This window comes from Somniosus microcephalus, chromosome 14 (assembly GCF_052327205.1).
Source record: "Somniosus microcephalus isolate GS21.2 chromosome 14, FLI_Smic_1.0, whole genome shotgun sequence".
Taxonomy (NCBI): domain Eukaryota; kingdom Metazoa; phylum Chordata; class Chondrichthyes; order Squaliformes; family Somniosidae; genus Somniosus; species Somniosus microcephalus.
Genome location: NC_141000.1, coordinates 93553873 through 93581112, shown reverse-complemented (window position 1 = coordinate 93581112; position 27240 = coordinate 93553873). Strand labels below are relative to the sequence as shown.

The 27240-nt window shown below is 42.9% G+C and overlaps 2 protein-coding genes across 6 annotated transcripts in view; one reads left to right on the top strand and one right to left on the bottom strand.

Annotated features, from left to right (window-relative positions):
* The window catches only part of LOC147107714 (sentrin-specific protease 7), a 107884-nt gene extending 89916 nt beyond the window's left edge, over positions 1-17968 (bottom strand). For 3 of the 5 annotated variants that reach the window (XM_086006944.1, XM_086006947.1, XM_086006946.1), the window contains exons 1-3: positions 17012-17709; positions 16766-16870; positions 5665-5743 (exon numbers count right to left, since the gene is read on the bottom strand). In XM_086006944.1, coding sequence (XP_085863070.1) covers positions 5665-5724 — 60 coding nt within the window. In that variant the 5' untranslated portion in view covers positions 5725-5743; positions 16766-16870; positions 17012-17709. Of the gene's footprint in view, positions 1-5664; positions 5744-16765; positions 16871-17011; positions 17710-17881 lie in introns of those variants that run through there. The other 2 variants (XM_086006945.1, XM_086006948.1) reach the window with 2 other exon arrangements.
* A 5581-nt stretch (positions 17969-23549) lies between these two features.
* LOC147107713 (putative protein ARB2BP) lies at positions 23550-27037 on the top strand. The gene has a single exon (XM_086006943.1). It carries the CDS (start codon positions 24539-24541, stop codon positions 25586-25588), a length of 1050 nt encoding a protein of 349 aa, XP_085863069.1. The 5' UTR covers positions 23550-24538; the 3' UTR covers positions 25589-27037.
* The last annotated feature ends 203 nt before the right edge of the window (positions 27038-27240 follow it).

Sequence of the window (27240 nt, the reverse complement as noted above, 5' to 3'; positions counted from 1 at the left end):
AAAATCAGAATTTATAAATAAACAAGCTGTTTAATATTTTCTCACATCATTCCAAACCTAGTGGTAAGATTTCTGGCAATGTTGTTTGAACTAGTAACTAGGTGGAAGACAGCTTCCCCACTGATTAGAAAGAATAGAGGTAACTGGTCAAGTGTTTTGTACATGGAACTAGAATTTCAACCAATAAAATAGGGGAGCGTGACTACGGTGAGTAAATTAAAGTAATGTGGAAACTAGCAGTAAGGTAATGAAGACCTGTACACTCAGTTGGCTTGGAGCACCACCATGTCAAACTGCTCATCATCCTGAACTACTGCCATATAAAGAGCAAGAATTATAGAAAAACCGAGTACAATGAATTCAGACTCTGCCTGTTGGGGTCTGTCTTCCAGAATATGGAATATAATGGAACACGTTCTACTAGCCTATTTGTTAGCTTCGGTTTAAATAGGTTAACTCAAGATTTAGGCCTAGAAATTCAGTGGCGCCCCTTTTGGGGCGCCAGCCTCGCCAGGGCGCCGGAAGTACCGCCCCGGAAGTAATCGCGGCCACCTGCCGCAAATTCACTTTCAGCGCCCCAGAGGGAAGCGCGGCGCTACTCGAGGCACCCCGCATCCCTCTTGGGGCGCTGCAACTGAAGATCACAGCGCAACGTGCTGGAGCGCCACACGCTGCGGCACGGCGCGCTGCGGTACTGCAGGCCTTCCTCCCCTTCTTAAAAGGGGAGGGGCCTGCTGCAGCGCACTCGAAGAGCGCGGGTGCCGGCAAAAGAGCCCGGCACCAAGGAGAAGTGCCGGGCTCTTGGGACACAGCCAGCACTCCACGGGGGGGGGGGGGGGGGGCGCTCAGGAGGCCGGGGACGGCGGCGCGGAGAGGTGCTGGCAGGCTGCCAGCAAAAAAAATGGCTGCCCCGCACCTCAGCAAATTGCGATCGGCGTTAAAGCAGGGGGCGCTACTAAATTTCACGATCGGGGCGGTAGCGGGGCGCTGTGCACACCGATGACGTCATCGGTAGCGGCGCAGCGCTAAGGGTTGCGCCGCCATTAGCGTCCCGCTAAATTTAGCGGGAGGCGTGGCCAGTGGCGTACAACCCACTAAGTGCCCTCTTAGGGCGCTAACAGGTGGCGCAGCCCACTGAATTTCTAGGCCCTAGACTTTTGATTCAATATAGGAATAGGTTTTAAGCTTTGCAAAAATTGCCCTAACCACATGCCAAACAAGATATAGAAGGCTTAACCATAGAGAGCAGCTAATAATAATAATCAACTTTATTGTCATTGTTAGTGCACAAGTACAGTACAACGAAATGTAGGCTTGCGGCTCCCGAGAGTGTACATTTAGATTAAGACATTTAAACATTCAACATTCATTTGGCTTGTAATACATTAACATAAACATAATAAAGTGCATTGGCAGATGTGCAGGCTTTAGAGTTTATTTGTGGAGTTCAGTAGGATGACAGCCCTGGGAAAGAAGCTGTTCCTAAATCTGGTCGTTCGGGTGCGAATGCATCTGTAGCGTCTCCCAGATGGCAGGGGGGTGAACAGACTGTGGCTGGGGTGGGTAGGGTCTTTGATGATGGTCCGTGACCTCCGTAAACAGCGTTTCTGGTATATGTGCTCTATGGTCGGTAGCCGGGTGCCGGTAATGCGTTGGGCAGTTTTGACTACCCGCTGCAGGGCTTTCCGGTCATAGTAGCTACAGCTGCCATACCATACTGTGATACAGTTCGTCAGGATGCTCTCTATTGTGCAGCGGTAAAAGTTAAGAGAGGATCAGGGGTGACAGGTTACATCCCTTCAGCCTCCTTCGGAAATATAGGCGCTGCTGGGCCTTCTTCACCAGAGAGGAGGTATTAAGGGACCAGGAGAGGTCTTCCGTGATGTGGACTCCGAGGAACTTAAAGCTGTTCACCCTTTCCATAATGGGTAGCACAGAACAAAGAGTCAGTACACTGCTCAGAATGCTTCTTGCAGGCACGATTCTGTGTCTGATTTAGAGCTGACGGTGTGCTCTTTCACAGTACCAGAGCCAGATGTTTCAGCACCATGGACAATCTAGCTTGGGCATCCTTGGAATCAGGACGGTATTCCATCAAATAAAACTTGGTGTTGAGCCTTTTTCTAAATTTCAAATACACTCCATGCTTATGAAAGTTCTGCTACTTCAGTATGGTAATAGTAATATTTGGGAGAGTTTAATTTGGATCACAAGTACATTGGGCCTAATCTACTTTATTTCTTACCATTATGAAAACTTAGTGTGCCAAAAGATAAAAAGAATTGGATAATCCATCCTATGAGATGCAATTCATGTAACAAAAATATTTAATTAAAAATTTTCTTCACCATAGTTTCCCTTCTTCAAAGAAGTAATGGTTGTCGACATGCACCCTACTGGGACAAGTTTAATAGATTTATGGCATCAGCTCCTGAAGGGCTCAATTTAGACATCAACACCACAACTAATAAATGTCCCTGGAGGATATAGCACATAAAAATAGAACTTGATCTGCAAAGCACGAGTACCCAATTTGGATCGTATGTGCCCCTAAAAGGGCATGGCTCAATACATGTTCTCCATTTACATCTGTTTACACCTTCGTGAAGTGCCTTGGGGCATTTTTCTACATTAAAGGTGCTATATAAATCCGCTACTTATATTCCTTCTTTTAAAAATAAATGACAGTTAGCAGATGCACATTATACACAGTACAGAGTGTTTTGGCGTAAAGATCAGTTTTCTGAAGTGTAAACAGCTCTCGTAGCAATGATAGGCTACACTCAACAATTTGACACTAGCAAGTTAATAGGTCAACCCAACAAGCCACATACTGTACAATGAATACAATCATGAACCCCATCCCATCCATTTAACCTCCTGTGGAAGAGTTCTGCATAAAATTCTCCTTGGTCCCAAAAAGGTAATCAAGTGAAATATCAGCCATTCCTACTATTCATCCATATTCTGTTCATCTCAACGAATATTCCTCTTTCCTTTCCCTCTTTAGGCAGGCCCAGTAGAAGTGCAAGCCTTCTGTCCTCATGGTATTTCATTGCCTGCTCTCAGACCACTAGTACCACTATAGTCTGCTGCCATAATGCATTAGGAACCAACAGGTGGTACGCTCTCTCCAACTTGCTAGGAGACACTGCAGCTCTCACTCAGCACTTCATTAAATGTGGCTGAGCAAAGTGAGCAGACCAGAACTCAAACCTGCATTAATTCCACCATATGGCACGGAGGGCTGAAAGCCAACATGCTGCAGAGGTACATTTTTAAAAACCTATGCACGATACCATCACGAAATATTCAACAAAATAAAAAACCCTTCTATCACATGTTCTTCTCAACTCTTCAAAAGCAACACTGATCGCACAGATTTGCAAACATAACCAATTACTGCATGCAATAATATACCGAGTAGGTTACTATGATGCATCATATGCAGGCCTCAACAAAGACAAGATTTAAATCTCACATCCATCAGCCCTGTACAAGGGAAAGTTTTATCAATCTTAGCCAACCAACTAGGTGAGTCATATGGGAGACACGTAATAGGCTAGAATTTGCTGTCAAAATAACAATGAAGCGAATGGCACTTGCCGTTATTTATGCACAAATGTGACAGCAACTTCAGGCGAGGGACAGATGTGCCGCTAGCTTCGCGAAAACGACATCTTGCTGTCCAGCTCACCATTAAAATGCATTGAACGGCATGAAGTTGTTGCATTTGCACGATAGATACAAACTAAACTCACCACAGAAAGTCTTGTCCATTTCAGTCCAAGTACCCTTTTATCGATGTGATAAATGGTAATTACTGCAAGTGAACTTCTCTGGCATTGAAAATGAACCATTACAAATGAGGAGTCTCATTCCTTCAGGTTTTAATTGTTGTTGGGAGATTTTAAAAACGTAAAATTGTAAAAATGTTTTTTTTTTTACTTTTCCTTTGTCTCTTTTTTCCTCTCTCTCAATCCAATCTCTCGTTCCCTCTTATTTCTCTCTCTGTACCTGAGTTGACATTGAAGTCACCCACTCTAATTTATACTTCCTTCGTCATTGCACTGTTACTTTCACAATCCTTTAATCCGATTGGCTATGGAGATACACAATTGCTTGCCCTGTTCACTCAGCTCACAGATGCCCTGTTTCCCTCGCGGTGTGGTTATCAGTTTGCACTTTCAGCAACTTGCCACGCAAAAAATGTAAAAACCTAAACGTGCAAAGGCAAGTTTAACTAACGGCAGACAGCGTTAGGTGCCCTGCTACAACAAATTATGGACCAATGTCATATCAATGCAGGGCATTATTATTAAGATATGAGGGAGGTTGGGGTGGAGGGAACAAAGACTGGAAACATAGATATTCGTAGAGTAATACTGTCTGCATATTCACTCACTGGGCATAATCGGCAATCCAAGTGCAAATGCGCTCAAAATTGCGCTAGCTTTCAGAAGTGATTTTCTTTGCTCAGATTTCTGCTCAAACTCAGCCAGACGTAAAAGCTGCCATGAACCAGCGCAATCGGGCAGCATTTTAGAACGGAATGGTTTTTGCATTAAAAAATATTCATCAATATATTTAAGACTGGTAACCTGGTGCTGAAAATAGGTTTATCACAAAAATTAAGCATTTTTAATCAGAGTATCTAATGCACCACTTAAAAAGACTACATAATTAGTTTCATTGGTGTACACTAGTCAGTTTCATAGTAAATTAAAAGCTGTTAAAAATGTGCCTATTCGTGTCTTTGTGTCTAAAAAAAAGCTTAATTTTAAGAGCCTCCTCAAAGGCCCGCAAACGGGCGCATTTAGCAGAAACTCGCAATGGTAATTAATTTAATCTGGGGCATGGCCAGTTTTTTGGATGGGGCCGCTTCCAGCGCGATGTTTTTTTAAACTAGCACAAAAGATCGTGGAAACTCTACTTGCGCTGGACGTAGTTTGCGCTTGAAATTCCTCAATCTTTTGCGCTGGTTTGGCTAATTTCGGGCAAATTACGCTAAAATAAACAGCACAACCTAGCAGAAACTCCAGGCCAATTTGTTTATCGCTACAGAAACAATGCAAGCCAATTCAGTTAGTTACAAATATCAACTTATATTTAACTCCATAGCCCTCTAAAATGATTATCAAGTGCAGCCTCAAAATTATGGTGAACAACTGGCATCTCTACAGCACAAAGTATCCATTCTGTAATCATTCACTGCCTTCACCAGCAAAGCAGGAGTGGGCCTTTGGCGTAGCAGTAGCATCCCCGCTGCTGGGCCAGAAGCGTAGGGTTTCGAACCCCGCTCCACAGTCCCGGCAAGTGGAGTCGGAGCTCCGGCTCTAAATTCTGGGTTGACATCCAGCGGGATACTTGCGTCCGTGGGTGTGGGTGGCCCCCCCCTCGTATGGGTTGTGGGAGCCCGTAAAACCCTCCCGCCATGGGACTAACCACCCTAATGGCTGGTACGAAGATGGTTACGGTCACGGAAGGAGCGTAAATCGCAGCCAGAAATCCTTCCACCACTTCATACAGTTCCCCAAAGGGAACAGTGTGAAGACACGTACGACGACGACCAGCAAAGCATAGTAGAATAGAACGTACAAGCAGGAAAAAAAGTTAACAGTAAAGTTTAAATTGCAGATCCAACAATAAAGTTGAACTTAGTACCTTCAATGTCTCTGGTCCATCCTGGTTAGTGGGTTGAGTTGACCCCCTATGCCTATCCATTTGAGCAGCTGCAGGGTCCCTATGAACAAGAGCAGAATTTTCAGAAGTGTTTGGATGTCAAACTAAAAGGTTGCAAGCTTTGTCAGTATTTATAAATGAAAAATCACAAAAAATATAAATGGTCTCCAGTTATTTTGTTACAGTGAAGGCTTTAAAATATCATCTCAAAATAATTCCCAGTATAAAATTAACCTTTAGATGAATAAGGAATTCTTGTTTGGCACTAAGCACAGGCTTCCAGCAAATTATTTATTTAACCAGTTCAGTGCTATTTTCTGGAGGGTATATTCCCAACATCACTTGCCAAGTCTATAATGCATAAAACAACTGATCCGAGAATATGGCAGTTATCCAAGAGATCAACAGTGGCAAAAACTGAGGATTTTAATAGAAATACAAGAATTTGTCATTGCATCTCATAATATTAGTTAGCAATCAGAAAATCATGGACTAATCAAATTTACTTGACTAACTGAATTCTTTAAAGAAATTACTGAGTGTATAGACTAAGGAAATGTAGTGGTGTTGCATATTTAGACTGTTGAAGTCTTAGGTAAAAGGGTCACATTAGACACTTGCTACAAAATGAAGGCTCGTGTCAGTAAGGAGAAAGTGGCAGCAGGTGGAGGGCTGGCTGAAGGATAGAAACCAGAAGCAGGAATGAATGAATGTTTCTTGGATTGGCAAGATGTTGTTGCCCCAGAGATGTGCTGGGACCTCTTATTCTCTATATGCACAAATTATTTGGACATGAGCATAAGCAACTAATATCCAAATTTGTGGATATCCCCAAATTGTGAGGGAGGGACATGGCAGATAGAAGAATAGAAAATGTCTGACAGGTTGGAAGACTGGGCAGGTATTGGCAAATGTAGTTCAAGATAACTATGAAGTAGCATATTTTGCAAAAAGAAATATAACCTAAAACTGTAAAATTCTACAAATGGAGTGGAAAGGGCTATAGATGAACAGATCTACTTAATTGTGTTGCAGTGTGCATTTTATACAAAATATCAGGTTACATACAGAAGCTTCTAAAAGCAGCTCTAAACAGAGTTGAATTGATAGGAAGTTAGTGAAGATCCACTCAAAGTGAAACTTGAAGCACTAGCACCTGATGCAGTATTGCATTAAAAAAGTAAACTTTGAGATGGTAACACAGAAGAGTCCAGAAACAATTAGCTACAATCTGGTGGATGCAAAAATGAAGCAATGACTACGCTTCAATTATCAGCAAATTACAAGCACAATGGAATGTGGATATATTTTCTACAATACGTCAACAAGTTATTAAAGAACATTACAAAGTAATTCTATACACAAGAAACAAGGATGAATGTAGAGGTGAGTACACCAATCATATTTTAAGCCATTAACTCAGAATATTTTGAGTTGTTGCTTACTGAACATTTTAAAATTTCAATTTATGTCTATTAAGGCAGTGGTTCTCAAACATTTTTGATTGAAGGACCCCTCTTCAAAATCGACTAGTAATCACAGACCACCCCCATCTAAATTATACTATTATATCATACTCATAATATGAAAGTGCTGCAAGAGTGTTTTAATAATGCTTTTAAGAAAACAGGTACAGTATTTACTTACAGGTATCAGTGAGATGGGTGCGCCTGCTTCTCACACCAATTCTAGGTACTCCGCAGCAACAGATGGCCACTATTAGCCACTTAGTGCTGGACAATTTTTAAAGCCGTCAGCAGGCTGGCCAAGGTGAGTGAGGGCACGAGCACCCATGCACATGCTGGGATGCTGCTGGAAGCATGACTTACCGACACACTGTCCCACTGGCATGTTCTGTAACAGCTGCACTGTGGGATTGTACACGTTTGCGTGAAGACGTTCAGGCATGTGTTTGCAGGGCCCCACAGGCACTCTGATCACACGTGTTGGGAGGATGGCACAGGGTTGCAGTATCAGGGAGAGGAATCGGCTCGACCAGCAGGGAGTGTTCGTTGCAAAGTGAGCGAGAGCTGTGAGCCTCAGTGAGGAAAGGGTTTGGTTCAATTTTTGCATGTTCTAAATAAGAAACTTGTAGGACTAATTCAAGTGAATGAATTGCCAAGTAAAATAAATTACAATTTTTTTTTTTTTTTTTATAAAAAGGAGTAGGACTGCACAAATGCCCTAGATCATTGCAAAAAAAGGGGGTTAATGTAAGGAATAGTCTGAAACTCTCCCATCCTTCCAGTTGAAGGTGCATGAAGCTGAATGACATGAGGGAGGAAGCAAAAAAATGAAAATAAAGCTGCCTGCATGATGCAAAATTAACAAACTGGTACAAAACACAAGCCACCCACCTCCCAACAGAGCAGTGCATATTGCTCGAAAATGCTGAATAAATCTTTACACGCAAGTGCATAAATTTACGATTGTAATAGTTAATAGGAATCAAAATAATCGCCAGTATTATTTTTAAATAACAACTATGATTTAATCTCCTGTCAATTCACATAAGCGAATAAACAACTAGTCCCATGCATAAAAACGAGTCTCACACCTACATCTATAGCGAATAACATTAATAACACCTTGTGAGGCACTGGCATTAAATATGAAAACCCATGGTGCAGTTTATTATCTAATTTTTTTTTCTATTCTTAGTTGGTTAAAAATACCCAACACTAAGCAATAGTCATACACACAGAGCCTACAATGCTCTTGTTTAACAAACACTAACGAAGTGATGCTAAAGGATAGCTGGAAGCGTGCAGTGTACAACTAGACTTCAGTCCGGTAGTTTAGATATGCAAGGAAGTGCGAGTGGAAACAATAATTACATATTGTACATTTTTTATTACCTCTGACTAATGATTGACATCGTAAAAAACACACAATATTTATTAGTCAATTACGTGCGCTTCTCAGATTACAAATTTCGAATAGATCAGCCTAACCAATCACCAAGCCGTTGAGAATAATTTGCAAGAGCTGAATCAGTGTCAGTTTTATAAGAGGGAGCAGGCTTGAAATTACCTCCAGCCACATCCGGTCACTGACTCCCTGGAAAGTCTTTCTGGACCACAGTTTGAGAAACACTATTAAAATCCCCTTTAAGTCTTTAGCACAAGTTGTTCTTATTTTTCTCCTAATGAGATTCTCCTATGTAATGCACTATTTTCCCTGGATCATTATTGAAATAATACTCAATTCCCAGGAGACATTTGGTACTATACCACAGGCACACAAAAATCCCTGTGGAAGTGTTGCAAGGGTACCAGAGGGTTCCAGTGTATGGAAAAACTGTTGGGGAGGGGAATACTTATTTTCACACAAAATATTCAGGCCATATTATACACTGTTTTTTTTCTCCCCCCACCCACTCCTCACTTATCTGCCGTACTGCAGTCAAGGAAAAGGAAAGCTATTCTGCATAAACAAAGCTTGTCGCTCAAGCATTCTAGCTTTCCCAGCCTAGCATCCATTTCATTTTGAATGCCTCTTATTGTTTTTTGTCTCTACTACTTTGTCCGGAAAATTATTCCAATTACTTTATCACACCATGAATAAATGATTCTGTTTTAAATTTATTTTTTGCTAATTCAAATATTCTCAGTTAACTTATTGTTTAAATCAATGTAAAAAAAAATACGCCTCAATGAGGTACCCTCCTAACTTCCTTCTCTCTGGACACAAAAAAAAGCACCTTTCCTCATAGATGAGTGCAAGACCAAACAAAAACACCAAGGCCCTAATGCCTAGCAGATTCAAAATTTCAAGAAATAAAATTGGTAATACAGTATGTACATTGTATTTTAGAAACTGATGCATCTCACACACTGTCGATTCCCAGCTCAGTCAACAATCCTAATCACAGCAATTTTGTGGCCTACATATTACAGGAAACTTTGTGCTATCTGGCACCGACGGGACCGAGCTGTTGCCGTCCCATCAAAACTGCCGAACAAACCAGCGGTAATGTTGAAACATATGGAGATTTTGAGCTCTGTATCTGGCAACAAACCCTGTTGCTTAGCAACAGCTTCTAAACAGTCGGGCGTACCTTGCTGAAGCTGTTGCTAAGCTACAGAGACGCTTGCGAGACCTTGCAGAGCCTGACTGGCGGAAAAAAAAGCAACGAAAAGGAAAAAAACCTAACGAAACGGCTCCTGATTTTTGCCGGTGGCTCGAGCATTCCGGACAGTTAACCTCCGGATAATACAAAGTTTCCTGTACTTAGATAGATAGTGTCCTTTAGGACACTGAGCTGAGCTTCTGACTCTATATCCTTTCTATCACCAAGATCACCAATTTCCACATTGCCAAGCTCTGCCTCTACACAGCCCATCCTCCCCTGAAACTCCGATCCATGCCTTCGTCATCTCCAGACTTATTTCAATGATCTCCTCGCCAACCTCCCATTCGCCACTCTCCGTACATGTCAGCTCAACTAAAACTCTGTTTCCCTTATCCTATCCCACACAAGTTCCTGCTCACCCATCACCCCCATCCTCGCTGACCTACATTGGCTCCCGGTTGACCAGCGGCGCAATTTTAAAATTCTCATCCTTGCTTTCAAATCCCTCAATGGCCTTGTCCCTCCCTATCTCTGTAACCTCCTCCAGCCTCACAACCCACCAAAATATCTGCACTCCTCCAATTCTGGCCTCTTGCACATCCTGATTATAATTGCGCCACCATGCCTTCAGCTGCCTAAGCCCCCCAAGCTCTAGAATTCCCTTCCCAAACCTCTGTCTCACTTTCCGCCTTTAAAATGCTCCTTAAAACCCAAGCTAAAGATGGGTGTCGTCAGCGTACATGTGGAAACTGACGCTGTGTTTTCAGATGTCGCCAAGGGGCACCATGTAGATGAGAAATAGGAGAGGCCAAGGATAGATCCTTGGGGGACACCAGAGGTAATGATGCAGGAGCGGGAAGAGAAGCCATTGCAGGTGATTCTCTGGCTACGATTAGATAGATAAGAATGGAACCAGGCGAGTGCAGTCCCACCCAGCTGGACGACGGAGAGGCGTTGGCGAAGAATGGAGTGGTCAACCATGTCAAAGGCTGCAGACAAGTCAAGAAGACGAGGAGGGATAGTTTACCTTTGTCACAGTCACAAAGGATGTCATTTGTGACTTTGACGAGAACCGTTTCGGTATTGTGGCAAGGGCGGAAACCTGATTGGAGGGATTCAAACATGGAATTGCAAGAAAGATGGGCACAGATTTGGGAGGCAACAACACGGTCAAGGACTTTTGAGAGGAAAAGGAGGTTGGAGATGGGGCGGTAGCTTGCAAGGACGGAAAGATCAAGGGTTGGTTTTTTGAGAGGGGCGATGACAGATTTGAGGGAGAGGGGGACAGTACCTGAGGAGAGAAAACAGTTAACAATGTCAGCTAACATGGGAGCCAGAAAAGGAAGTTGGGTGGTCAGCAGTTTGGTGGGAACAGGGCCCGAGGGAGCAGGAGGTGGGTCTCATGGACAAGATGAGCGCAGAGAGGTAATGAGGGGAGATCGGAGAGAAACTGGAGAAAGATGGGAGTTCAGGGCTAGGGCAGGGGGAAACCTTAGAAGAAGTTTGGCCCAGTGGGCGTGGGGAAGGAAGGGAAGTGGCAGAGGCAGTTGAAAGGATGGTGTCAATCTTAGAGACAAAGAAGTCCATGAGCTCCTCACACTTGTTATCGGAGGTGAGGTTGGAGGAGACTGGGGAGAGGGGTTTAAGAAGACAATTAGCAGTGGAGAATAGGAGCCGGGTTTATCTTTGCATTTCAGATTGATTCTGGAATGGTGAGCAATTTGGCAGACGAGAGCAGGACCCGATAATGCTTTGTGTGTATATAGCCCACATCCCATGAACGAATAAAAAAAAATGCAAGTTGTTGTTAAATCATATCGTCACTTCACCTCTCTATCTCTGTAACCTCCTCCAGCCCTACAACCCCCTTGAAATCTGGCCTCGTGCCCTACCTTCACCCCACCATTGGCAATCATGCCTTCATCTGACAAGCCCCATGCTCTTGGATTCTCTCCTTAACCCCACTGCCTCTCCACCTCCATCTCCTCCTTTAAGGCTCCTCTTAAAACTTACACCTCTTTGCCCAAGCTTTTGGTCACTTGTCCCAATATCTTTTTCTTTGATTCAGTATTCATTTTTTGGATCATGCCTCTAAAGCACCTTGGAACATTTTTCTACATTCAAGATGCTCTATAAATGCAAGTTGTTGTTGTTGACTGACATCACAGCAAATTTATCTTGAAAACACAATCCTGTACAGATTGTACAACTGATAACCATTTACTTAAGCAGCTTGGCAGTTAACAAGATTAAGCGCTATTTTCTGCATTAGCATTTGCACAAACAGTTAAACAAACATAAAAGTGTGAACCTAGGGTACCAAATTAATTTTTCATTCTCTTTTCTTCCCCTCAAAGCACATTTACAAAATAATTCTCCGCATATCACAAATGAAAGTTACTAGGAAGGCGGGAAACCCACATTATTGGAACTTCCATGAATATTGTGCACTGAACTATTTCATCAAAGCCATTTATGACAAATGTTTTAATGGATTTACATATTTACATTAGGATAGCTTATCTAAACAAGTAAAATCGGTCTCTACAGCTTGATGCATGGCTTCCTATTGAGTATACAAAATAATTCCACTATATTTAGGACACAGAAAAATTAACAATTGAAAAATGTTAAGTGCAAAGAGCTCTATTATGGATTGAGATTGCAACAAAAGAGTCAAAGAACTATTTTTAAAATACTCACATCTGCAGAGCTCACTTCTGACCTACTTGTGCAATAAAACCGTCCCCTCAGGCCACAATCTGTAAGTTGTACATCTTCTTAGGCAGTCTCTCAGAACCGAGGATGACTTGCTTCCACATTAAAAATTAGTTCTCAGGTGACTGATGAGTCCAATGTGGGACCTACAGTCTCCGTCATAGGTGGGGCAGACAGTGGTTGACGGGGCAGGTGGGTGGGGTGCTTGGGTTGACGTGCACTCCTTGCGCTGCTTCCGCTTGCTCCCGGCGAAGAGACTCAAGGTGTTCGGCGCCTTCTCGGATGCTTCTCCTCCACTTTGTGGACAGTCTTGGGCCAGGGATTCCCAGGTGTCAGTGGGGATGTTGCACTTTTTCAAGGAGGCTTTGAGGGTGTCCTTGAAGCGTTTCCTCTGCCCACCTGGGGCTCTCTTATCGTGCCGGAGCTCCGAGTAGAGCGCTTGTTTTGGGAGTCTCGTATCGGGCATGTGGACGATGTGACCCGTCCATCGGAGCTGATCGAGCGTGGTCAAAGCTTCGATGCTGGGGACGTTGGCCTGAGCGAGAACACGGACGTTGGTGCGCCTATCCTGCCAATGAATTTGCAGGATCTTGCGGAGGCAGCGTTGGTGGTACCTCTCCAGTGCTTTGAGGTGCCTGCTGTACATGGTCCATGTCTCTGAGGCATACAGCAGGGCAGGTATCACTGCTGCTCTGTAGACCATCAGTTTAGTGCCGGGTTTGAGGTCCTGGTCTTCAAACACTCTCTTCCTCTTAAGTTGTACATAACTGAATCATTACAGAAGATTTCAAAAGTATCTTGAAAGAAGTGCCAAATTTGCAGTCAGAAAGTTCGAGTGTTTGTTCCAGCTTTATAACACTGGGCATATTCCCCCAATAGGCTGATATGCTTTCGGTAATCTTGTGAAAGTGATGGTTAATTCCATATTTGAATTTTTGCGTAAAGAGCAGACTTACAAATGCAAGAGAAGAGGTTTGGGATGCTTCATCACTCCTATATTATGCAAATATTTAAACTAATTCTGTTGCAGCTCATATTTGTGGTATAAACATGGAGATCTGGTTTAATTATTGTTTTGGTCTTGTAGATGACCGATAGCCTGACATCTGTGCAACGTTATAGGTGGTGAACTCTGGCACAGAGGAGGTCGTCCTCAGCAAGTCCGCGGGGCTGTACGAGTATGGAGCGGACCAAGTTGGAATTAACCACCACTTGAGATAAACAGGGTTGCAATATTCAATCAATGGGCAAAGGCACAAGAACAAGGTGTCTTGAGGATTTCAACTCCAACAGCTTTTCTGCCCATCTTTTACAATTAAGGACAAGACCAGCTTGACTGTGATGGCCCTTATGGATGAATAGCTCACCAACATAATATAGTCACGTAGCAATGGACAATTGGGGGAGATATTAGAGGGACACAAATCACCTGTAGAACTACATCCCAGCATTAGTCAAGGAGAGCAAAACTGATGCAAATACTTGAAATGTCAGCAGCGATTTTCCCTGCTCAGGCAGATCCAAAATAGTCTTCAAGACAGTGCAAAATACAGGTCTAATCAAACCAACAGGGCCACTCTGGGAGATATGCATGCTGCTCTATAATCTAGATCACTGGAATGACTTTGGGGGTACAGAAACCCAAAATTGTAGTTCTTTGTGAAAAAGAAAAAAAACTTGCATTTATATAGCGCCTTTCACGACCACTGGACATCCCAAAGCGCTTTACAGCCAATTAAGTACTTTTTGAAGTGTAGTCACTGTTGTAATGTAGGAAACACGGCAGCCAATTTGCGCACAGCAAGCTCCCACAAACAGCAATGTGATAATGACCAGATAATCTCTTTTTTTGATATATTGATTAAGGGATAAATATTGGCCAGGACACCAGAGATAACTCCCCTGCTCTTCTTCAAAATAATGACATGGGATCTTTCACGTCCACCTGAGGGGGCAGATGGGGCCTTGGTTTAACGTGTCATCTGAAAGACAGCACCTCCAGCAGTGCAGCCCTCCCGCAGTACTGCACTGGAGTGTCAGCCTAGATTTTTATGCTCAAGAAACCAAAAGAACTGTACAAAAGTGAGGATTTCCTAAGAAAGAGAGCGGGAGTACAATGTACTTTGCACAAAAAGTACTGCTTTCTGTCTTAACTGGCCATTTGTGCAAAAAATAATTTTGAATTACAGTTCGAATCAAACAGAACCAAAATTGCAACTGTCTGCTTTTTATGCTGCTAAATCTAAAACAACAAAAAATTGCCGAACTATTGACACAAGAGAAATCTCAAGCTCTTTTACAGATAAAGGCCGTAGGATAAATGCACAGTAAGGATGTTGAGCTCAAGGTGATACTATATACCTTATCTGGAAAAAAATATTCAGCAGCATTAATCGCTGCATACAAAATTATAAAAACAATTATGCAAAAGGTACAACTGAATCTCATTCACAATACAGACATTGTTGAATAAAGAGAAAAAAATGGCAGTAGTTGCATAGGGAAAGACAAACAGATGCTGTAATGATTTGAAAAAACACTTTCAACATTCAATTAAGTGAACATATTATAGCTTCATGGGTGGCTATTGTTTCACTGCAGCATTAAAGCATCTGCAATGTATGAAAAAAAATTATTTCTTCATGCCCATGAGTCCCATAAACATTCCTAATCTCACCAGAGGTGAGGGGTTATCCCTCTGGGAGTGCGAAGAGGGGAAAAGCCCTACAGAACAAGTCATCTGGGCTCTCTTGTGCAACGACCAGTATTTTGATAGAGTCGGATTGACTTGGGAGTAAGCTCCCTGCCAGATCCTACCTGCTGGAAGGTGGCATGATGGGCAAGAAAGAGAGAATTCTTTCTTTAGCATTTTGTTTGGGGTTTTTTTTAATAAAAGAGTCAGTCCCTTCCTTTACATCCCTTAAATCCCTCCCTCCTGTCTTTGCCCCTAGTCTTTGTATACAAATCTCTAAGAGGTTAGAATTTTCAATGAGTCAAAGGTGGACTTTGGAGTTGGACACTCAAATGCTGCATTTAAATGATGGTGGTGTACCAGTGACAGCATTGCAATACACGGGAGACAACACCTCTGGTGTCAAAGCATCACGTTAAGTGGTGGCTTTTCTCCTCAGCACCAGAGGCACTGCACCACCAACAGCAAAGGGAGATTGCAGATGCCCTTTTCCCCAATGCCATCAGTGGTCTGAAATCCATAATATAAACAGGGTGAATTCCAAAGCACTAGTACATTCAATTCTGCAATATATAAACAAGCTATTAATGGGAGATTTGAGATTCAAGACACCAGGACACACTGCACTATTGACAAGAGCATGTGCTATATACGATATGGAGTGCAAAAACTCCACTCTCCACATAGCCACAAAGTATTAATTATAATTATTTTAAAATAATGGAAGATTGTCCAAAAAGTCAGGCACAGATTATGTCTGTTATGATATTTGCTGAACATAAGCCTGTCCAAGTGTGGAAAGTATCACACCCTGAAAAAAGTAACATCTGTGTAAAAAAACACTCTAAACTCTAAACACTTCATGTTGTCAAACATTGTTCAGCACATAAAACTATTTGTGAAAACATCAAGTTTATTTTTAAATATTACTTTGAGATTCAATTCCTATTACAATGGATAACACAAAATATATTAAGGAAATCTAAAAGATGCTTCATTCTACTCCCCCAATTCCAAAACAATATTTACTAGAGATAAAAGTAATGTAATCAAAAAGTTGAATTTATACATTCAACATTTTTTTTTTTTTTTTTTTTAAAGAACTGGTTCACAGAATACCTACAAATAATTTTCATTAACAATTTGTTTCCTTTTCTTGGTATTCAAAAAATAAAGTTTGTATGGATTTATTGTAGTGTACCCATTAGGATTTTAGCAAACCATAATGGTGGGTAATATATCTATACACAGCAGTACAATTATAGATGTTGTCCTTCCAAAAGGGGGTTAAATCTTGCACAGCATTTTGATCTGTAATATTAGAAGTACTGGCAGTTACAGTTCCATCACTAGTTGTGGTAGCAGCTGTTTAGATGTGTGAATTGAATACCACAAGACTGCACAATGTAAAAGCATATTTGATTATTATTTTCCTTTAAAATCAACTTTCCGATCCCAACCTAAATATTAACGGTAAACAATTTTCCATCTACCTTGCACTGCTTCGACCCATCACACTTAATTCCTGTAGCACTTCACCCATCCCACTTTGTTCAGGAAAGCCCTATTATTCTAAAACATATACTCTGATGACTCACCGTGAGCAGTGCCACAGGGGATCTACAAGAGGGTGCTGCAGCAAGTGAATTTTCAGGTCAAATTGGTGCTAGATGTCAGTCACTTCCGTTTGTCCCTGTACAATTCTGAAACAATCAACACCACCAACATCAAAAGGACTGTCATTTCCAGGATTTTTTGGTTTATATAACACAAATCACATCAAAACACACCATTGTGAATATGTATTTCCTGACTCACACTCTCCCTTCTCCAATAAGACTTACCAAACGTTTTTTCTCACGAAGATAATGCCTCTGGGCTGATTTCCAAGTGAATGCAAAACAGATCAAAAATAAGTCAGGTTTGTTTTAGCAGTCACAGGTATTTTACACCTGTGCAGCGACTGAAAACATCCCGCAGAGAAATCTTTCCTCTCTTGTGAAGGATTGACATTCATACAGTCGGATCTCGGGCAGCAAACAGAAACAATAACAGCCAAAACAAAACGGCTAAAAAAATACAACCAAATGTGTCAAGTTGCATCGACACCTTGCAACAAACATCCTAAAACCAAATTATCCAAAACAGTCAAAAAGAAACAGCCGGATCTGCACTCACTGGTCCAAGGGGATCTGCGGCGGGATGGGGAAATTATTACTTTTTGAAAAAGAAGAAAAAAACACAATTAGGAAGTTAACAGGAAACTGAGCGGCCCGGGCTGGCTGGCTCGCAGTTGTCGATCCGTCAGCTCGCAGGAAGCTCTGTAACGGTCAGAGCAGCGCCCGCAGGCCGCGCTCAGCCACAACACAGCAGGCCGCCGCCGCCGCCGCCGCCTGTTAACAGGCCGCCAACTCGTCGTTTCTCTTCGAAATGAAAAGATTCCAACAGCGGCAGCTTAGCCTCTCGCTCCCCCCTCTCTCTCTTTCTTTTTTTCCTCTCTCTCTCTCCAAGGGAAGGAAGGAATCTTCCTCACACCGGAAAGGGAGGAGTTAAAAAAAAAACCCACCACAAACCTCTTAAAGGACCAGGCTGCAAGTCACCGGGCGGGGGAGGGAGAGAGAAAAAGAAAGAAAAGCTGCTGGCAATGCATGGTCGATTCTACAGCGTAGAAACAGGCCATTCGGCCCAACTGGTCGCCACCAGCCTCCTCTCACCCCATCAACGTATCTTTCTTCCTCTTGTCCTTATCCAGCTTCCCCTTAAATGCATCTCTGCTGTTCACCTCAACTACTCCACATTCTCACCACTCTCTGGGTAAAGAAGTTTCTCCTGAATTCCCTATTGGATTTATTCGTGACTATCTTATACTTGTGGCCTCTAGTTCTGGTCTCTCCCACAAGTGGAAATATTTTCTCCACGTGCACCCTATCAAACTCTTTCATAATTTTAAAGACCTATCAGGTCATCCTCAGCCTTCTCTTCTTTAGAAAAGAGCCCCAGGCTGTTCAATCTTTCCTGATAGTTATAACCTCTCAGTTCTGGTATCACCTCTCCGTTCTGGTATTATCCTTGTGACTCTCTTTTGCACCTTCTCCAATGCCTCTATATCCTTTTTACAACATTGAGACCAGAACTGTACACAGTACTCCAAAGTGTGGCCTAACCAAGGTTTGATACAAGTTTAACACATGTCTTCCCTGCTTTTCTAATTCTATTCCTCTAGAAGAGAACCCCAGTGCTTAGTTTGCTTTTTTTTTAATGGCCTTATTAACCTGCACCACCTCAACCCATCCACTGTCTCTAAATTGTCAGACATCCAGTACTGGAAGAGCAGAAATTTCCTCCAACTAAATATTGGGAAGACCAAAGCCAGTCTTCAGTCCCCGCCACAAACTCAGTTACCTAGCCACCGACTGCATCCCTCTCCCTAGTAATTGTCTGAGGCTGAACCAGACTGTTCGCAACCTTGGTGTCATATTTGACCCTGAAATGAGCTTCTGACCACATATCCGCGCCATCACTAAGACCGCCTATTTCCATCTCCGTAGCGTCACCCAACTCCGACCCTGCCATCTGCTGCTGAAACCCTCATCCATGCCTTTGTTACCTCTAGACTTGACTATTCCAATGCACTCCTGGCCGGCTTCCCACGTTCTATCCTCCATAAACTGGAAGTCATCCAAAACTCTGCGGCCCGTATCCTAACACACACCATTACCCCTCGCTGACCTACATTGGCTCACAGTTAAGCAACGCCTTGATTTTAAAATTCTCATCCTTTTTTCAAATCCCTCCATGGCCTTGTAAGAAATTGATTGGAAGAAATAATAGTCTGTTAGGGGTTCCCTAGATCAGCAGTTTGCCTAAGTTGATGACACAGAAGGATTCCAGTCATGTCAGAAAAAGAGTTGTAATTCAGCTCTCTGTACGAGGTCAGAACACAAAAACAGGCCTTCAAGGCATAGCTATGCTGATAAGGGATTTAGCAAGGAGCCTTAAAGATAAACAAGCTGTCTCTTGAAAGAGCAACAAGACATTGATACAGAGATAGGGAAATAGCTGACCTCAGCAAGATGGGAGGGGGGTCCTCTTTTTGTTGAACCAATTAACTCTAATTTAATAGAGCTTTAAATAAAACTTATCAAATTAAATTAAAATTACATTGGCCGGGGAGATGATGCACTCCAGTCCCCACGGCACCCACCAGTCTCAGAAGGCCTCGAGCGTGCCGGCGGACACTGCTTGCTCCATCTCCAAGGCCAAGATGGGAGGGAGGTCCTCTTTTGGTTAGACCCAATTAATTGTAACTTAACTGTAAATTAAATAGAACTTTAAATAAAAATTATCAAATCAAATTAAAATTTGGTTTGCCGGGGTGACTATGCACTCCAGTCCCCGCGGCACCCACCGATCTCGAAAGGCCTCAAGTGTGCCGGCAGACACCGCGTGCTCCATCTCCAGGGCCAAGATGGGAGGGGGGTGCTGTCAGAGGTACCCTCTCCCTTGTAATTGGACAATGGGATGGGTAAAATTGATTGACGCCAGGTATCCACCAGCCCATCAAAATAAGGTATAAAAATGGGCGACCGAGTGAGGAAAACTGGCAGTTAGGGGGACGGTTTCTCCGAGGTGGATGCATGCTGGCTATGGCCTAACACCTTGGTCAAGTTTAGCCTCTGAGGCCTAACACCTCGAGGGATGATCCAACAGAAGTGGCCGCTGCGCAGGTTGCAGGGATTCACCCAATCCGAGACCACCGCTCTGCCTCACCGTCCATCCGGTCGTTCCATTCTGCTCCGGGGCTGTAGATGGCCCTCATCTGTCACGGACTGTGTGTCTATTGTATCTATTTCAATCGCATGTAGTATCTGATTACACTTAAACTGTAGCTCTTTAATAAAATGCCTTGCAACTATTAAGACCCTTTGGGCAATCTATGTGCGACCTGTGATCCTAAATCTTACAGCCTGGCCCCCTCCCTATCTCTGTAATCTCCTCCAGCCCCACAACCCTCCGAAATAGCTATGCTCCTCTAATTCCGGCCTCTTGAGCTTCCCTGATTTTAATCACTCCACCCTTGGTGGCTGTGCCTTCAGCTGCCAAGGCCCTGAGCTCTGGAATTCCCTCCCTAAACCTCTCTCTCCTCCTTAAAACCTACCTCTTTTCTGCCCTAATATCTCCAACACTTTTTTGTCTCCTTAATCAATTAAGAGAAATTCTGAAGAGTAACTGGCATGATGGACACTGCTTGATAGAATGAGTCAAAGGCTCCAAGGTTAGATAATGAGAAATTGTCTAGGGTGCCCCATTCCTGGTTACTAAGCAGCAATCCCTACCAGAAGTGCAAATGAGTACATGCTGGGAAAGGGAAGGATTATGTTTGGTTGTGATGTGTCCATGGCCAAATCATCTACCAACACATGAAGAATGGCCACTTGAGTAAAATACCAGAAGGCAGACAGCAACCTTGAAGAGTACCTCAACGATGGTCAGTGCCTTCAAGAAGGGGTAGAACACTGGAGTGGAAAAAGTTGAGAAAGGTTTATTCAGCAGCCGAGAGGCATTTGACTAAAATTACAGGAAAGATAATTACAGATAAACAGAAAACTCAGCAAGATATTGCAGAACAATACTTGACACACTATATATACTTTGTTTTTTAAAGTACAAAATCTTAGTAAAAACAGAAAATGCTGTAAACATTCAGGTCAGGCAACATCTGTGGAGAGACAAACTGAGTTAATTATCAGTTTGATGACCTTTCATCAGAACTGGACTATGTTAGAGATGAACAGGTCTTAAGCAAGTACAGAACCAGGCGGGAGCAGGTAAAGAACAAAATGGAAGTCTGTGATCGGGTGAAGGGCAGGAGTCGTTAAATGGTAAAGTGATAGCGCAAGGCAAAATGAGAATGATAGTGAGATATTTAGAAACAAAATGTGGGTCCAAAGGAGATGTAATTGGTTATAACAGGGATCCGCAGTGCAGCAACCGAAGAAGAGTGAGTCAAATTGGACCCCTCCGGAGGGTCGCTGCCCTAAGCTTGACATGTATGCTCAAGCTGTCAGGAGATGCATCAACGCCAGATTCATCAGCCGCACTCACAAGACAGTCCAGAATGTCACCCGAGCACAACGCAACGCCATCCACGCTCTCAAGACCAACCGCAACATCGTCATCAAACCAGCAGACAAAGGAGGTGCCATCGTCATACAGAACAGAACGGACTATTGCAAAGAAGTATACCGACAACTGGACAACCAGGAACACTACAGACAGTTACCCGCAGATCCGACCAAAGAACACACCCGCCAACTCAACAGACTGATCAAAACCTTCGATCCAGACCTTCAAAGCATCCTACATGCTCTCATCCCACGTACTCCCCGCGTGGGAGACTTCTACTGCCTCCCAAAGATACACAAAGCCAACACACCTGGACGTCCTATCGCATCAGGCAGCGGAACCCTGTGTGAGAACCTCTCTGGATATGTCGAGGGCATCCTGAAACCCATCGTACAGGGAACCCCCAGCTTCTGTCGCGACACTACAGACTTCTTACAGAAGCTCAGCACCCACGGACCAGTTGAACCAGGAACACTCCTCGCCACGATGGACGTCTCGGCACTCTACACCAGTATCCCCCACGATGACGGCATCGCTGCGACAGCCTCAGTACTCAACACCAACAACAGCCAATCTCCAGACGCCATCCTACAACTCATCCGCTTCATCCTTGACCACAATGTCTTCACCTTCGACAACCAGTTCTTTACCCAAACACACGGAACAGCCATGGGGACCAAATTCGCACCCCAATACGCAAACATCTTCATGCACAAGTTCGAGCAAGACTTCTTCGCTGCACAGGATCTCCAACCAACGCTATACACCAGATACATCGACGACATTTTCTTCCTATGGACCCACGGCGAAGAATCACTGAAAAGACTACACGATAACATCAACAAGTTCCATCCCACCATCAAACTCACCATGGACTACTCCTCAGAATCAGTCTCATTCCTGGACACACGAATCTCCATCAAAGACGGACACCTCAGCACTTCACTCTACCGCAAGCCCACGGACAACCTCACGATGCTTCACTTCTCCAGCTTCCACCCTAACCACGTTAAAGAAGCCATCCCCTATGGACAAGCCCTGCGAATACACAGGATCTGCTCAGACGAGGAGGAACGCGATGGACACCTACAGACACTGAAAGACGCCCTTGTAAGAACGGGATATGACGCTCGACTCGTCGATCGACAGTTCCGCCGGGCCACAGCGAAAAATCGCATAGACCTCCTCAGAAGACAAACACGGGACACAACCAACAGAGTACCCTTCGTCGTCCAGTACTTCCCCGGAGCGGAGAAACTACGCCATGTTCTTCGCAGCCTTCAACATGTCATCGATGACGACGAACACCTAGCTAAGGCCATCCCCACGCCTCCACTACTCGCTTTCAAACAGCCGCCTAACCTCAAACAGACCATCGTTCGCAGCAAATTACCCAGCTTTCAGGAGAACAGCGACCACGACACCACACAACCCTGCCACAGCAACCTCTGCAAGATATGCCAGATCATCAACACAGATACCATCATCACACGTGAGGACACCACCCACCAGGTACATGGTACATACTCATGTGACCCGGCCAACGTTGTCTACCTCATACGTTGCAGGAAAGGATGCCCCGGAGCATGGTACATCGGCGAGACCATGCAGACACTGCGACAACAGATGAACGGACACCGCACAACAATCACCAGGCAGGAGTGTTCCCTCCCAGTCGGGGAACACTTCAGCAGTCAAGGACATTCAGCCTCCGATCTTCGGGTAAGCATTCTCCAAGGTGGCCTTCGAGACACACGACAACGCAAAATCGTCGAGCAGAAACTGATAGCCAAGTTCCGCACTTATGAGGACGGCCTCAACCGAGATCTTGGGTTCATGTCACGCTACATGTAACCCCACCTGATGCAGGGTCATCCAGACTCGAGTCGACATTGGCTTGTTCTCTCTACACAGATGCGGCCGGACCTGCTGTGATTTCCAGCCAAAAAAAATGTTTTTTGTCTTTTTTTGTTTTTCATACAGACCCCAGCATCTGCAATATTTGACCCCTTGTGACCCCACCTCATTGTTCTTTGATGTAATGTTTCCCTGACTGACCTGTTTGGACACCATTCACACCTTTGACTGCTGTGATTATCTCTCTGCCGAGGTGCGATAAATGGCAGTTGGAAAGGTTACCTGTAAACATCTGACATGATTCTCTGACTATATAAGCTGTGTCTTTATGCATTTCTCCACTTCACCTGAAGAAGGAGCAGCGCTCCAAAAGCTTGTGATTTCAAATAAAGCTGTTGGACTATAACCTGGTGTTGTGTGACTTCTTACATTTGTCCACCCCAGTCCAACTCCGGCATCTCCACACCATAACAGAGGAGGAGGGAAGCATGGAAAATCTGACAAAGATATGAAGGTTCCCAGGAATGTGGCTGAAGAAAGGCAGGTAGATCCCACAGTCTGTGTACCAATAGGGGATCTTATTCTCCGAGAAGGCCATAGGCAGCACTGATCAATCCATTGCTTTATACATCTGTCAGACTAATTTGATCAACTGAGCATTTTCAATAGTTATGATGGGCTGATTTTGTTGTATGTAATGTAACTCACCAAATTAGAAGCACTAAACTTGCAAGTTCCTCTTAACAATACAGAATAATTTTTCAGATAGTAAGCAAGTCACAGTACATGGAGAGGGGAACAATTATTTGTACCGAGGTCTTATACAAATTCAATTATTGCTGGCCCTTAATACAAATTGTGTAGATTAACTACATGTGTTTAAGTACAGCTGGATTCATTATTCAAATAATTAAGTCTAATTAGCATGCCAAAAAAAGTGTTTATCAACAGCGAGTGATTGGGCCAAAATGTCCTTAAGAACTTTTCATTTAATTTGCTCCTGAATAATTGAATGAATGCCAATATAATCCCAGAATTTGGTATTTTTGCAAAGGAGGAATACGTTAATCATGACAAGTCTATATATTTATATATAAACATCACAACATTTTTAATTGGTGAATTATCTCAATTTGGTCTTCCTTTAACATAGTAGTGACAAAGAACTTTAGAACCACCATTAATACAACAACATTGTTTAAACCAATCAGATCAGCAAAGACAATAAATGCATGGGTATGTATTGCTCCTGAAACAACAAAAATGCTTAAACTTTAGTTTAAGTGGGTTTCACTATATAGTAGTGTGGGAAAGGAACAGCATAATGTTATCAGTTTAGACTACTGAATTAAGAGCCAAATCAGAATACCGGGTTGTTTTTTAAGAAAATGGGAGAACCAGTGATTCCTGAACAACTGGAAAATGCAAAGAGACTGAAAGAATTCAAGTATTTGTTCAATGAAAAAGGACAACTGAGGCATACTGAAACAAACCAACCATTTATTTTCAAACAATATAGTAACGCAACCAACTTGAACCACCAGTGGTACAACGCCTTTGGAACAGTTCTGGCTGAGTATGTATACGAGCTCTTAGAGAAAGAATGTCTATTGAAACGAGTCTATATACCCGTAGATGCCGCAGGGGATGGCCCTAAAAGTTTCTGCTTCATGAGTGAAGGTGCCTTGACTAATCCTTCCAAGTTAATTGTTCTGCTGCAAGATCGTGGAGTCATGCGGGCCGGTGCATGGTCCCAGAAATTGATTGTGCATGATTGCCTGGACACTGGCACTCAAATCCCTTATATCAAGAAAGCTCTAAGGGAGCACTATGATGTGATGGTATTAAACCCTAATGACAACTTTATGGCTATTAAGCAAAATGATGCTGCAGACGCAGAAGAGAACAAACATTGTGATTCTGATCTAAAACTGGAAAAAGTGCTTGAACAAATACCAAAAAGGGGCTTTGAAAGTGCTGAACAGCACACCATCTACATTTGGGACCACTTTATATCTCAGTCTGCTGCTATGAGTGTAGCCTTCATCGCCCATGGCTACGGCGGGTTGGCATTTGTGAACCTACTCAATGAACGTAGAGACGTAATGAGCAAAGTATATGCTGTGGCCTTCATAAACACTGCTCATGATGCAGACCATCAAAACGTTGGGCAAACAGGTTGGAACTGGATTGAGAAAAATTGCCGTAACTGGTTATTGAGCCCCAAACCTCTAGACAAGCCTGTAGCTTCAGTGAAGATGGACTGCGCGCAAGTTTCTGCAGGAACTGAAAACCACCATTTGGCCCCTACGACTTGCTTTCACTCCATTTTCAAGTACTTGAAGAAAGTTTCAAAAGTGCAGAAAACTAATCAATTCACTCGCTCGCCAATTGTTACAAGAAGTTCAAGTAAGAAACTACTGAAAGCAAAAAAATAGAGGATGTAGCGTTGCTTGCTGAATTGTTTAAGTGAATGCCATAAAGCAATAATACCTCGTAATGAAACTAAAAACAGAACTAAGGGTTCACACACCTGAAACGTCGACTAATGTTCTCTCCTCCATAGATTCTGCTTCCAGTGTTTTCTGTTTTTGTTACAGATTTCCAGCTTCTGCAGTATTTTGCTTTTTGTTAACAATGCTTTGCAATTACCCAAATGTCTTGACCGTTTGGGCCCAGTCTAAATTCCACTCTAATCTACTGAGATTTTACCTTGTGCTGAAAAGTAAAATTGTTTGGTTACTTAGGGAGAAATGTTTTTCAAGTGTTCCTCCTGGTCACTCAGATTTTGCAGCTGATGGTATCTGTGGCCTTTTGCCATGTGTAGTAGCCTGGATTATGGGAAAGATGTGCTTAAAACTGTACTCTTACATTTGGGGTTTCTCAGAAGAGGTATCCTCGGCCCTTCCTTTCCAAAAATATAGAGCTTCCTAGAAATAGTGATTTACATTAATTTAGTTTATTTCTGTTGACTGTATTCTGAAGATTTTATATTTTCTGAAAATAAAACATTTCCCCCTTTAAATCAATGTTAATGATGGGAGTGATACACAAGATTGTTTCTATCAAAACTGAGGCATACCAATAACATGACTCAAACCCTGAAGAACAGTCAAAACATTGACTCCAGTTTATTTAAGTGTGGATTAGATGAATTAAATATTCATTAAGTCCTGTTTCAACATCTTGGCCTATCACTTTCCACACTAAGACTATTGTCATTTCTACTTCTGTCCTGACCAATATTTATCTCTCAATCAACATTACTAAAAAAAAAAAAAATAGATTATCTGGTCATTATCACATTGCTGTTTGTGGGAGCTTGCTGTGTGCAAATTGGCTGCCATGTTTTCTACATTACAAGTGACATACTTCAAAAAAGTTCTTCATTGGCTGTAAAATGCTTTGGGACATCCTGAGATCATGAAAGGTGCTATGTAAAATGCAAGTCTCTCTTTCTTCCTTTCCATGTCTTGCTCTGTTCTCTTTTTCCATGTCTTTTTTCCTTTTTCTTTCATGTCTGTCTGTGTGTCTCTCTCTCTCTCATTACTCTCCTCCATGAATACAACTAGTAACAATCATTTTTTTTATGTTCCAAAACCAGTAACCTTGTCTGTGATTTGATTAATGGTAACAAAATGGCAATCACCAAAGACCAGAAGCTCCCAGGTTTGATCCCTGGGTTGTGCTGCGTTAGCTGATACCTGGCCACTGGTATTTTCAATTGCAGAAAATTTATTACTATTGAAAAAAAAATTGGAAATTATAGGATGTGTAGATGGCATAGTCTGTTAGCCAATTACTCTTGTTCAATAAGTAGTGTAGTGTGTGTAGCTGGACAGTGCTATGGAAATCATTAAAAAATGGCAAACCTGGCCGCCTACTTACACATTGCATTCATTGCCTTTATGTTGTAGTTTATTTTTCAAAATTCAATAGTGGATGGAATAGGAAGTTCCCTAGTCTATGTTGTGAATAAAGGCTACACAATGAGCTCTAGCAATGGCTTAATGGGTGATTGTACCATATGCTAGGCTACTAAACTATAAAAGAGCAGGAGCTAACTGTGGGCTGAGTTAGCACATATTAA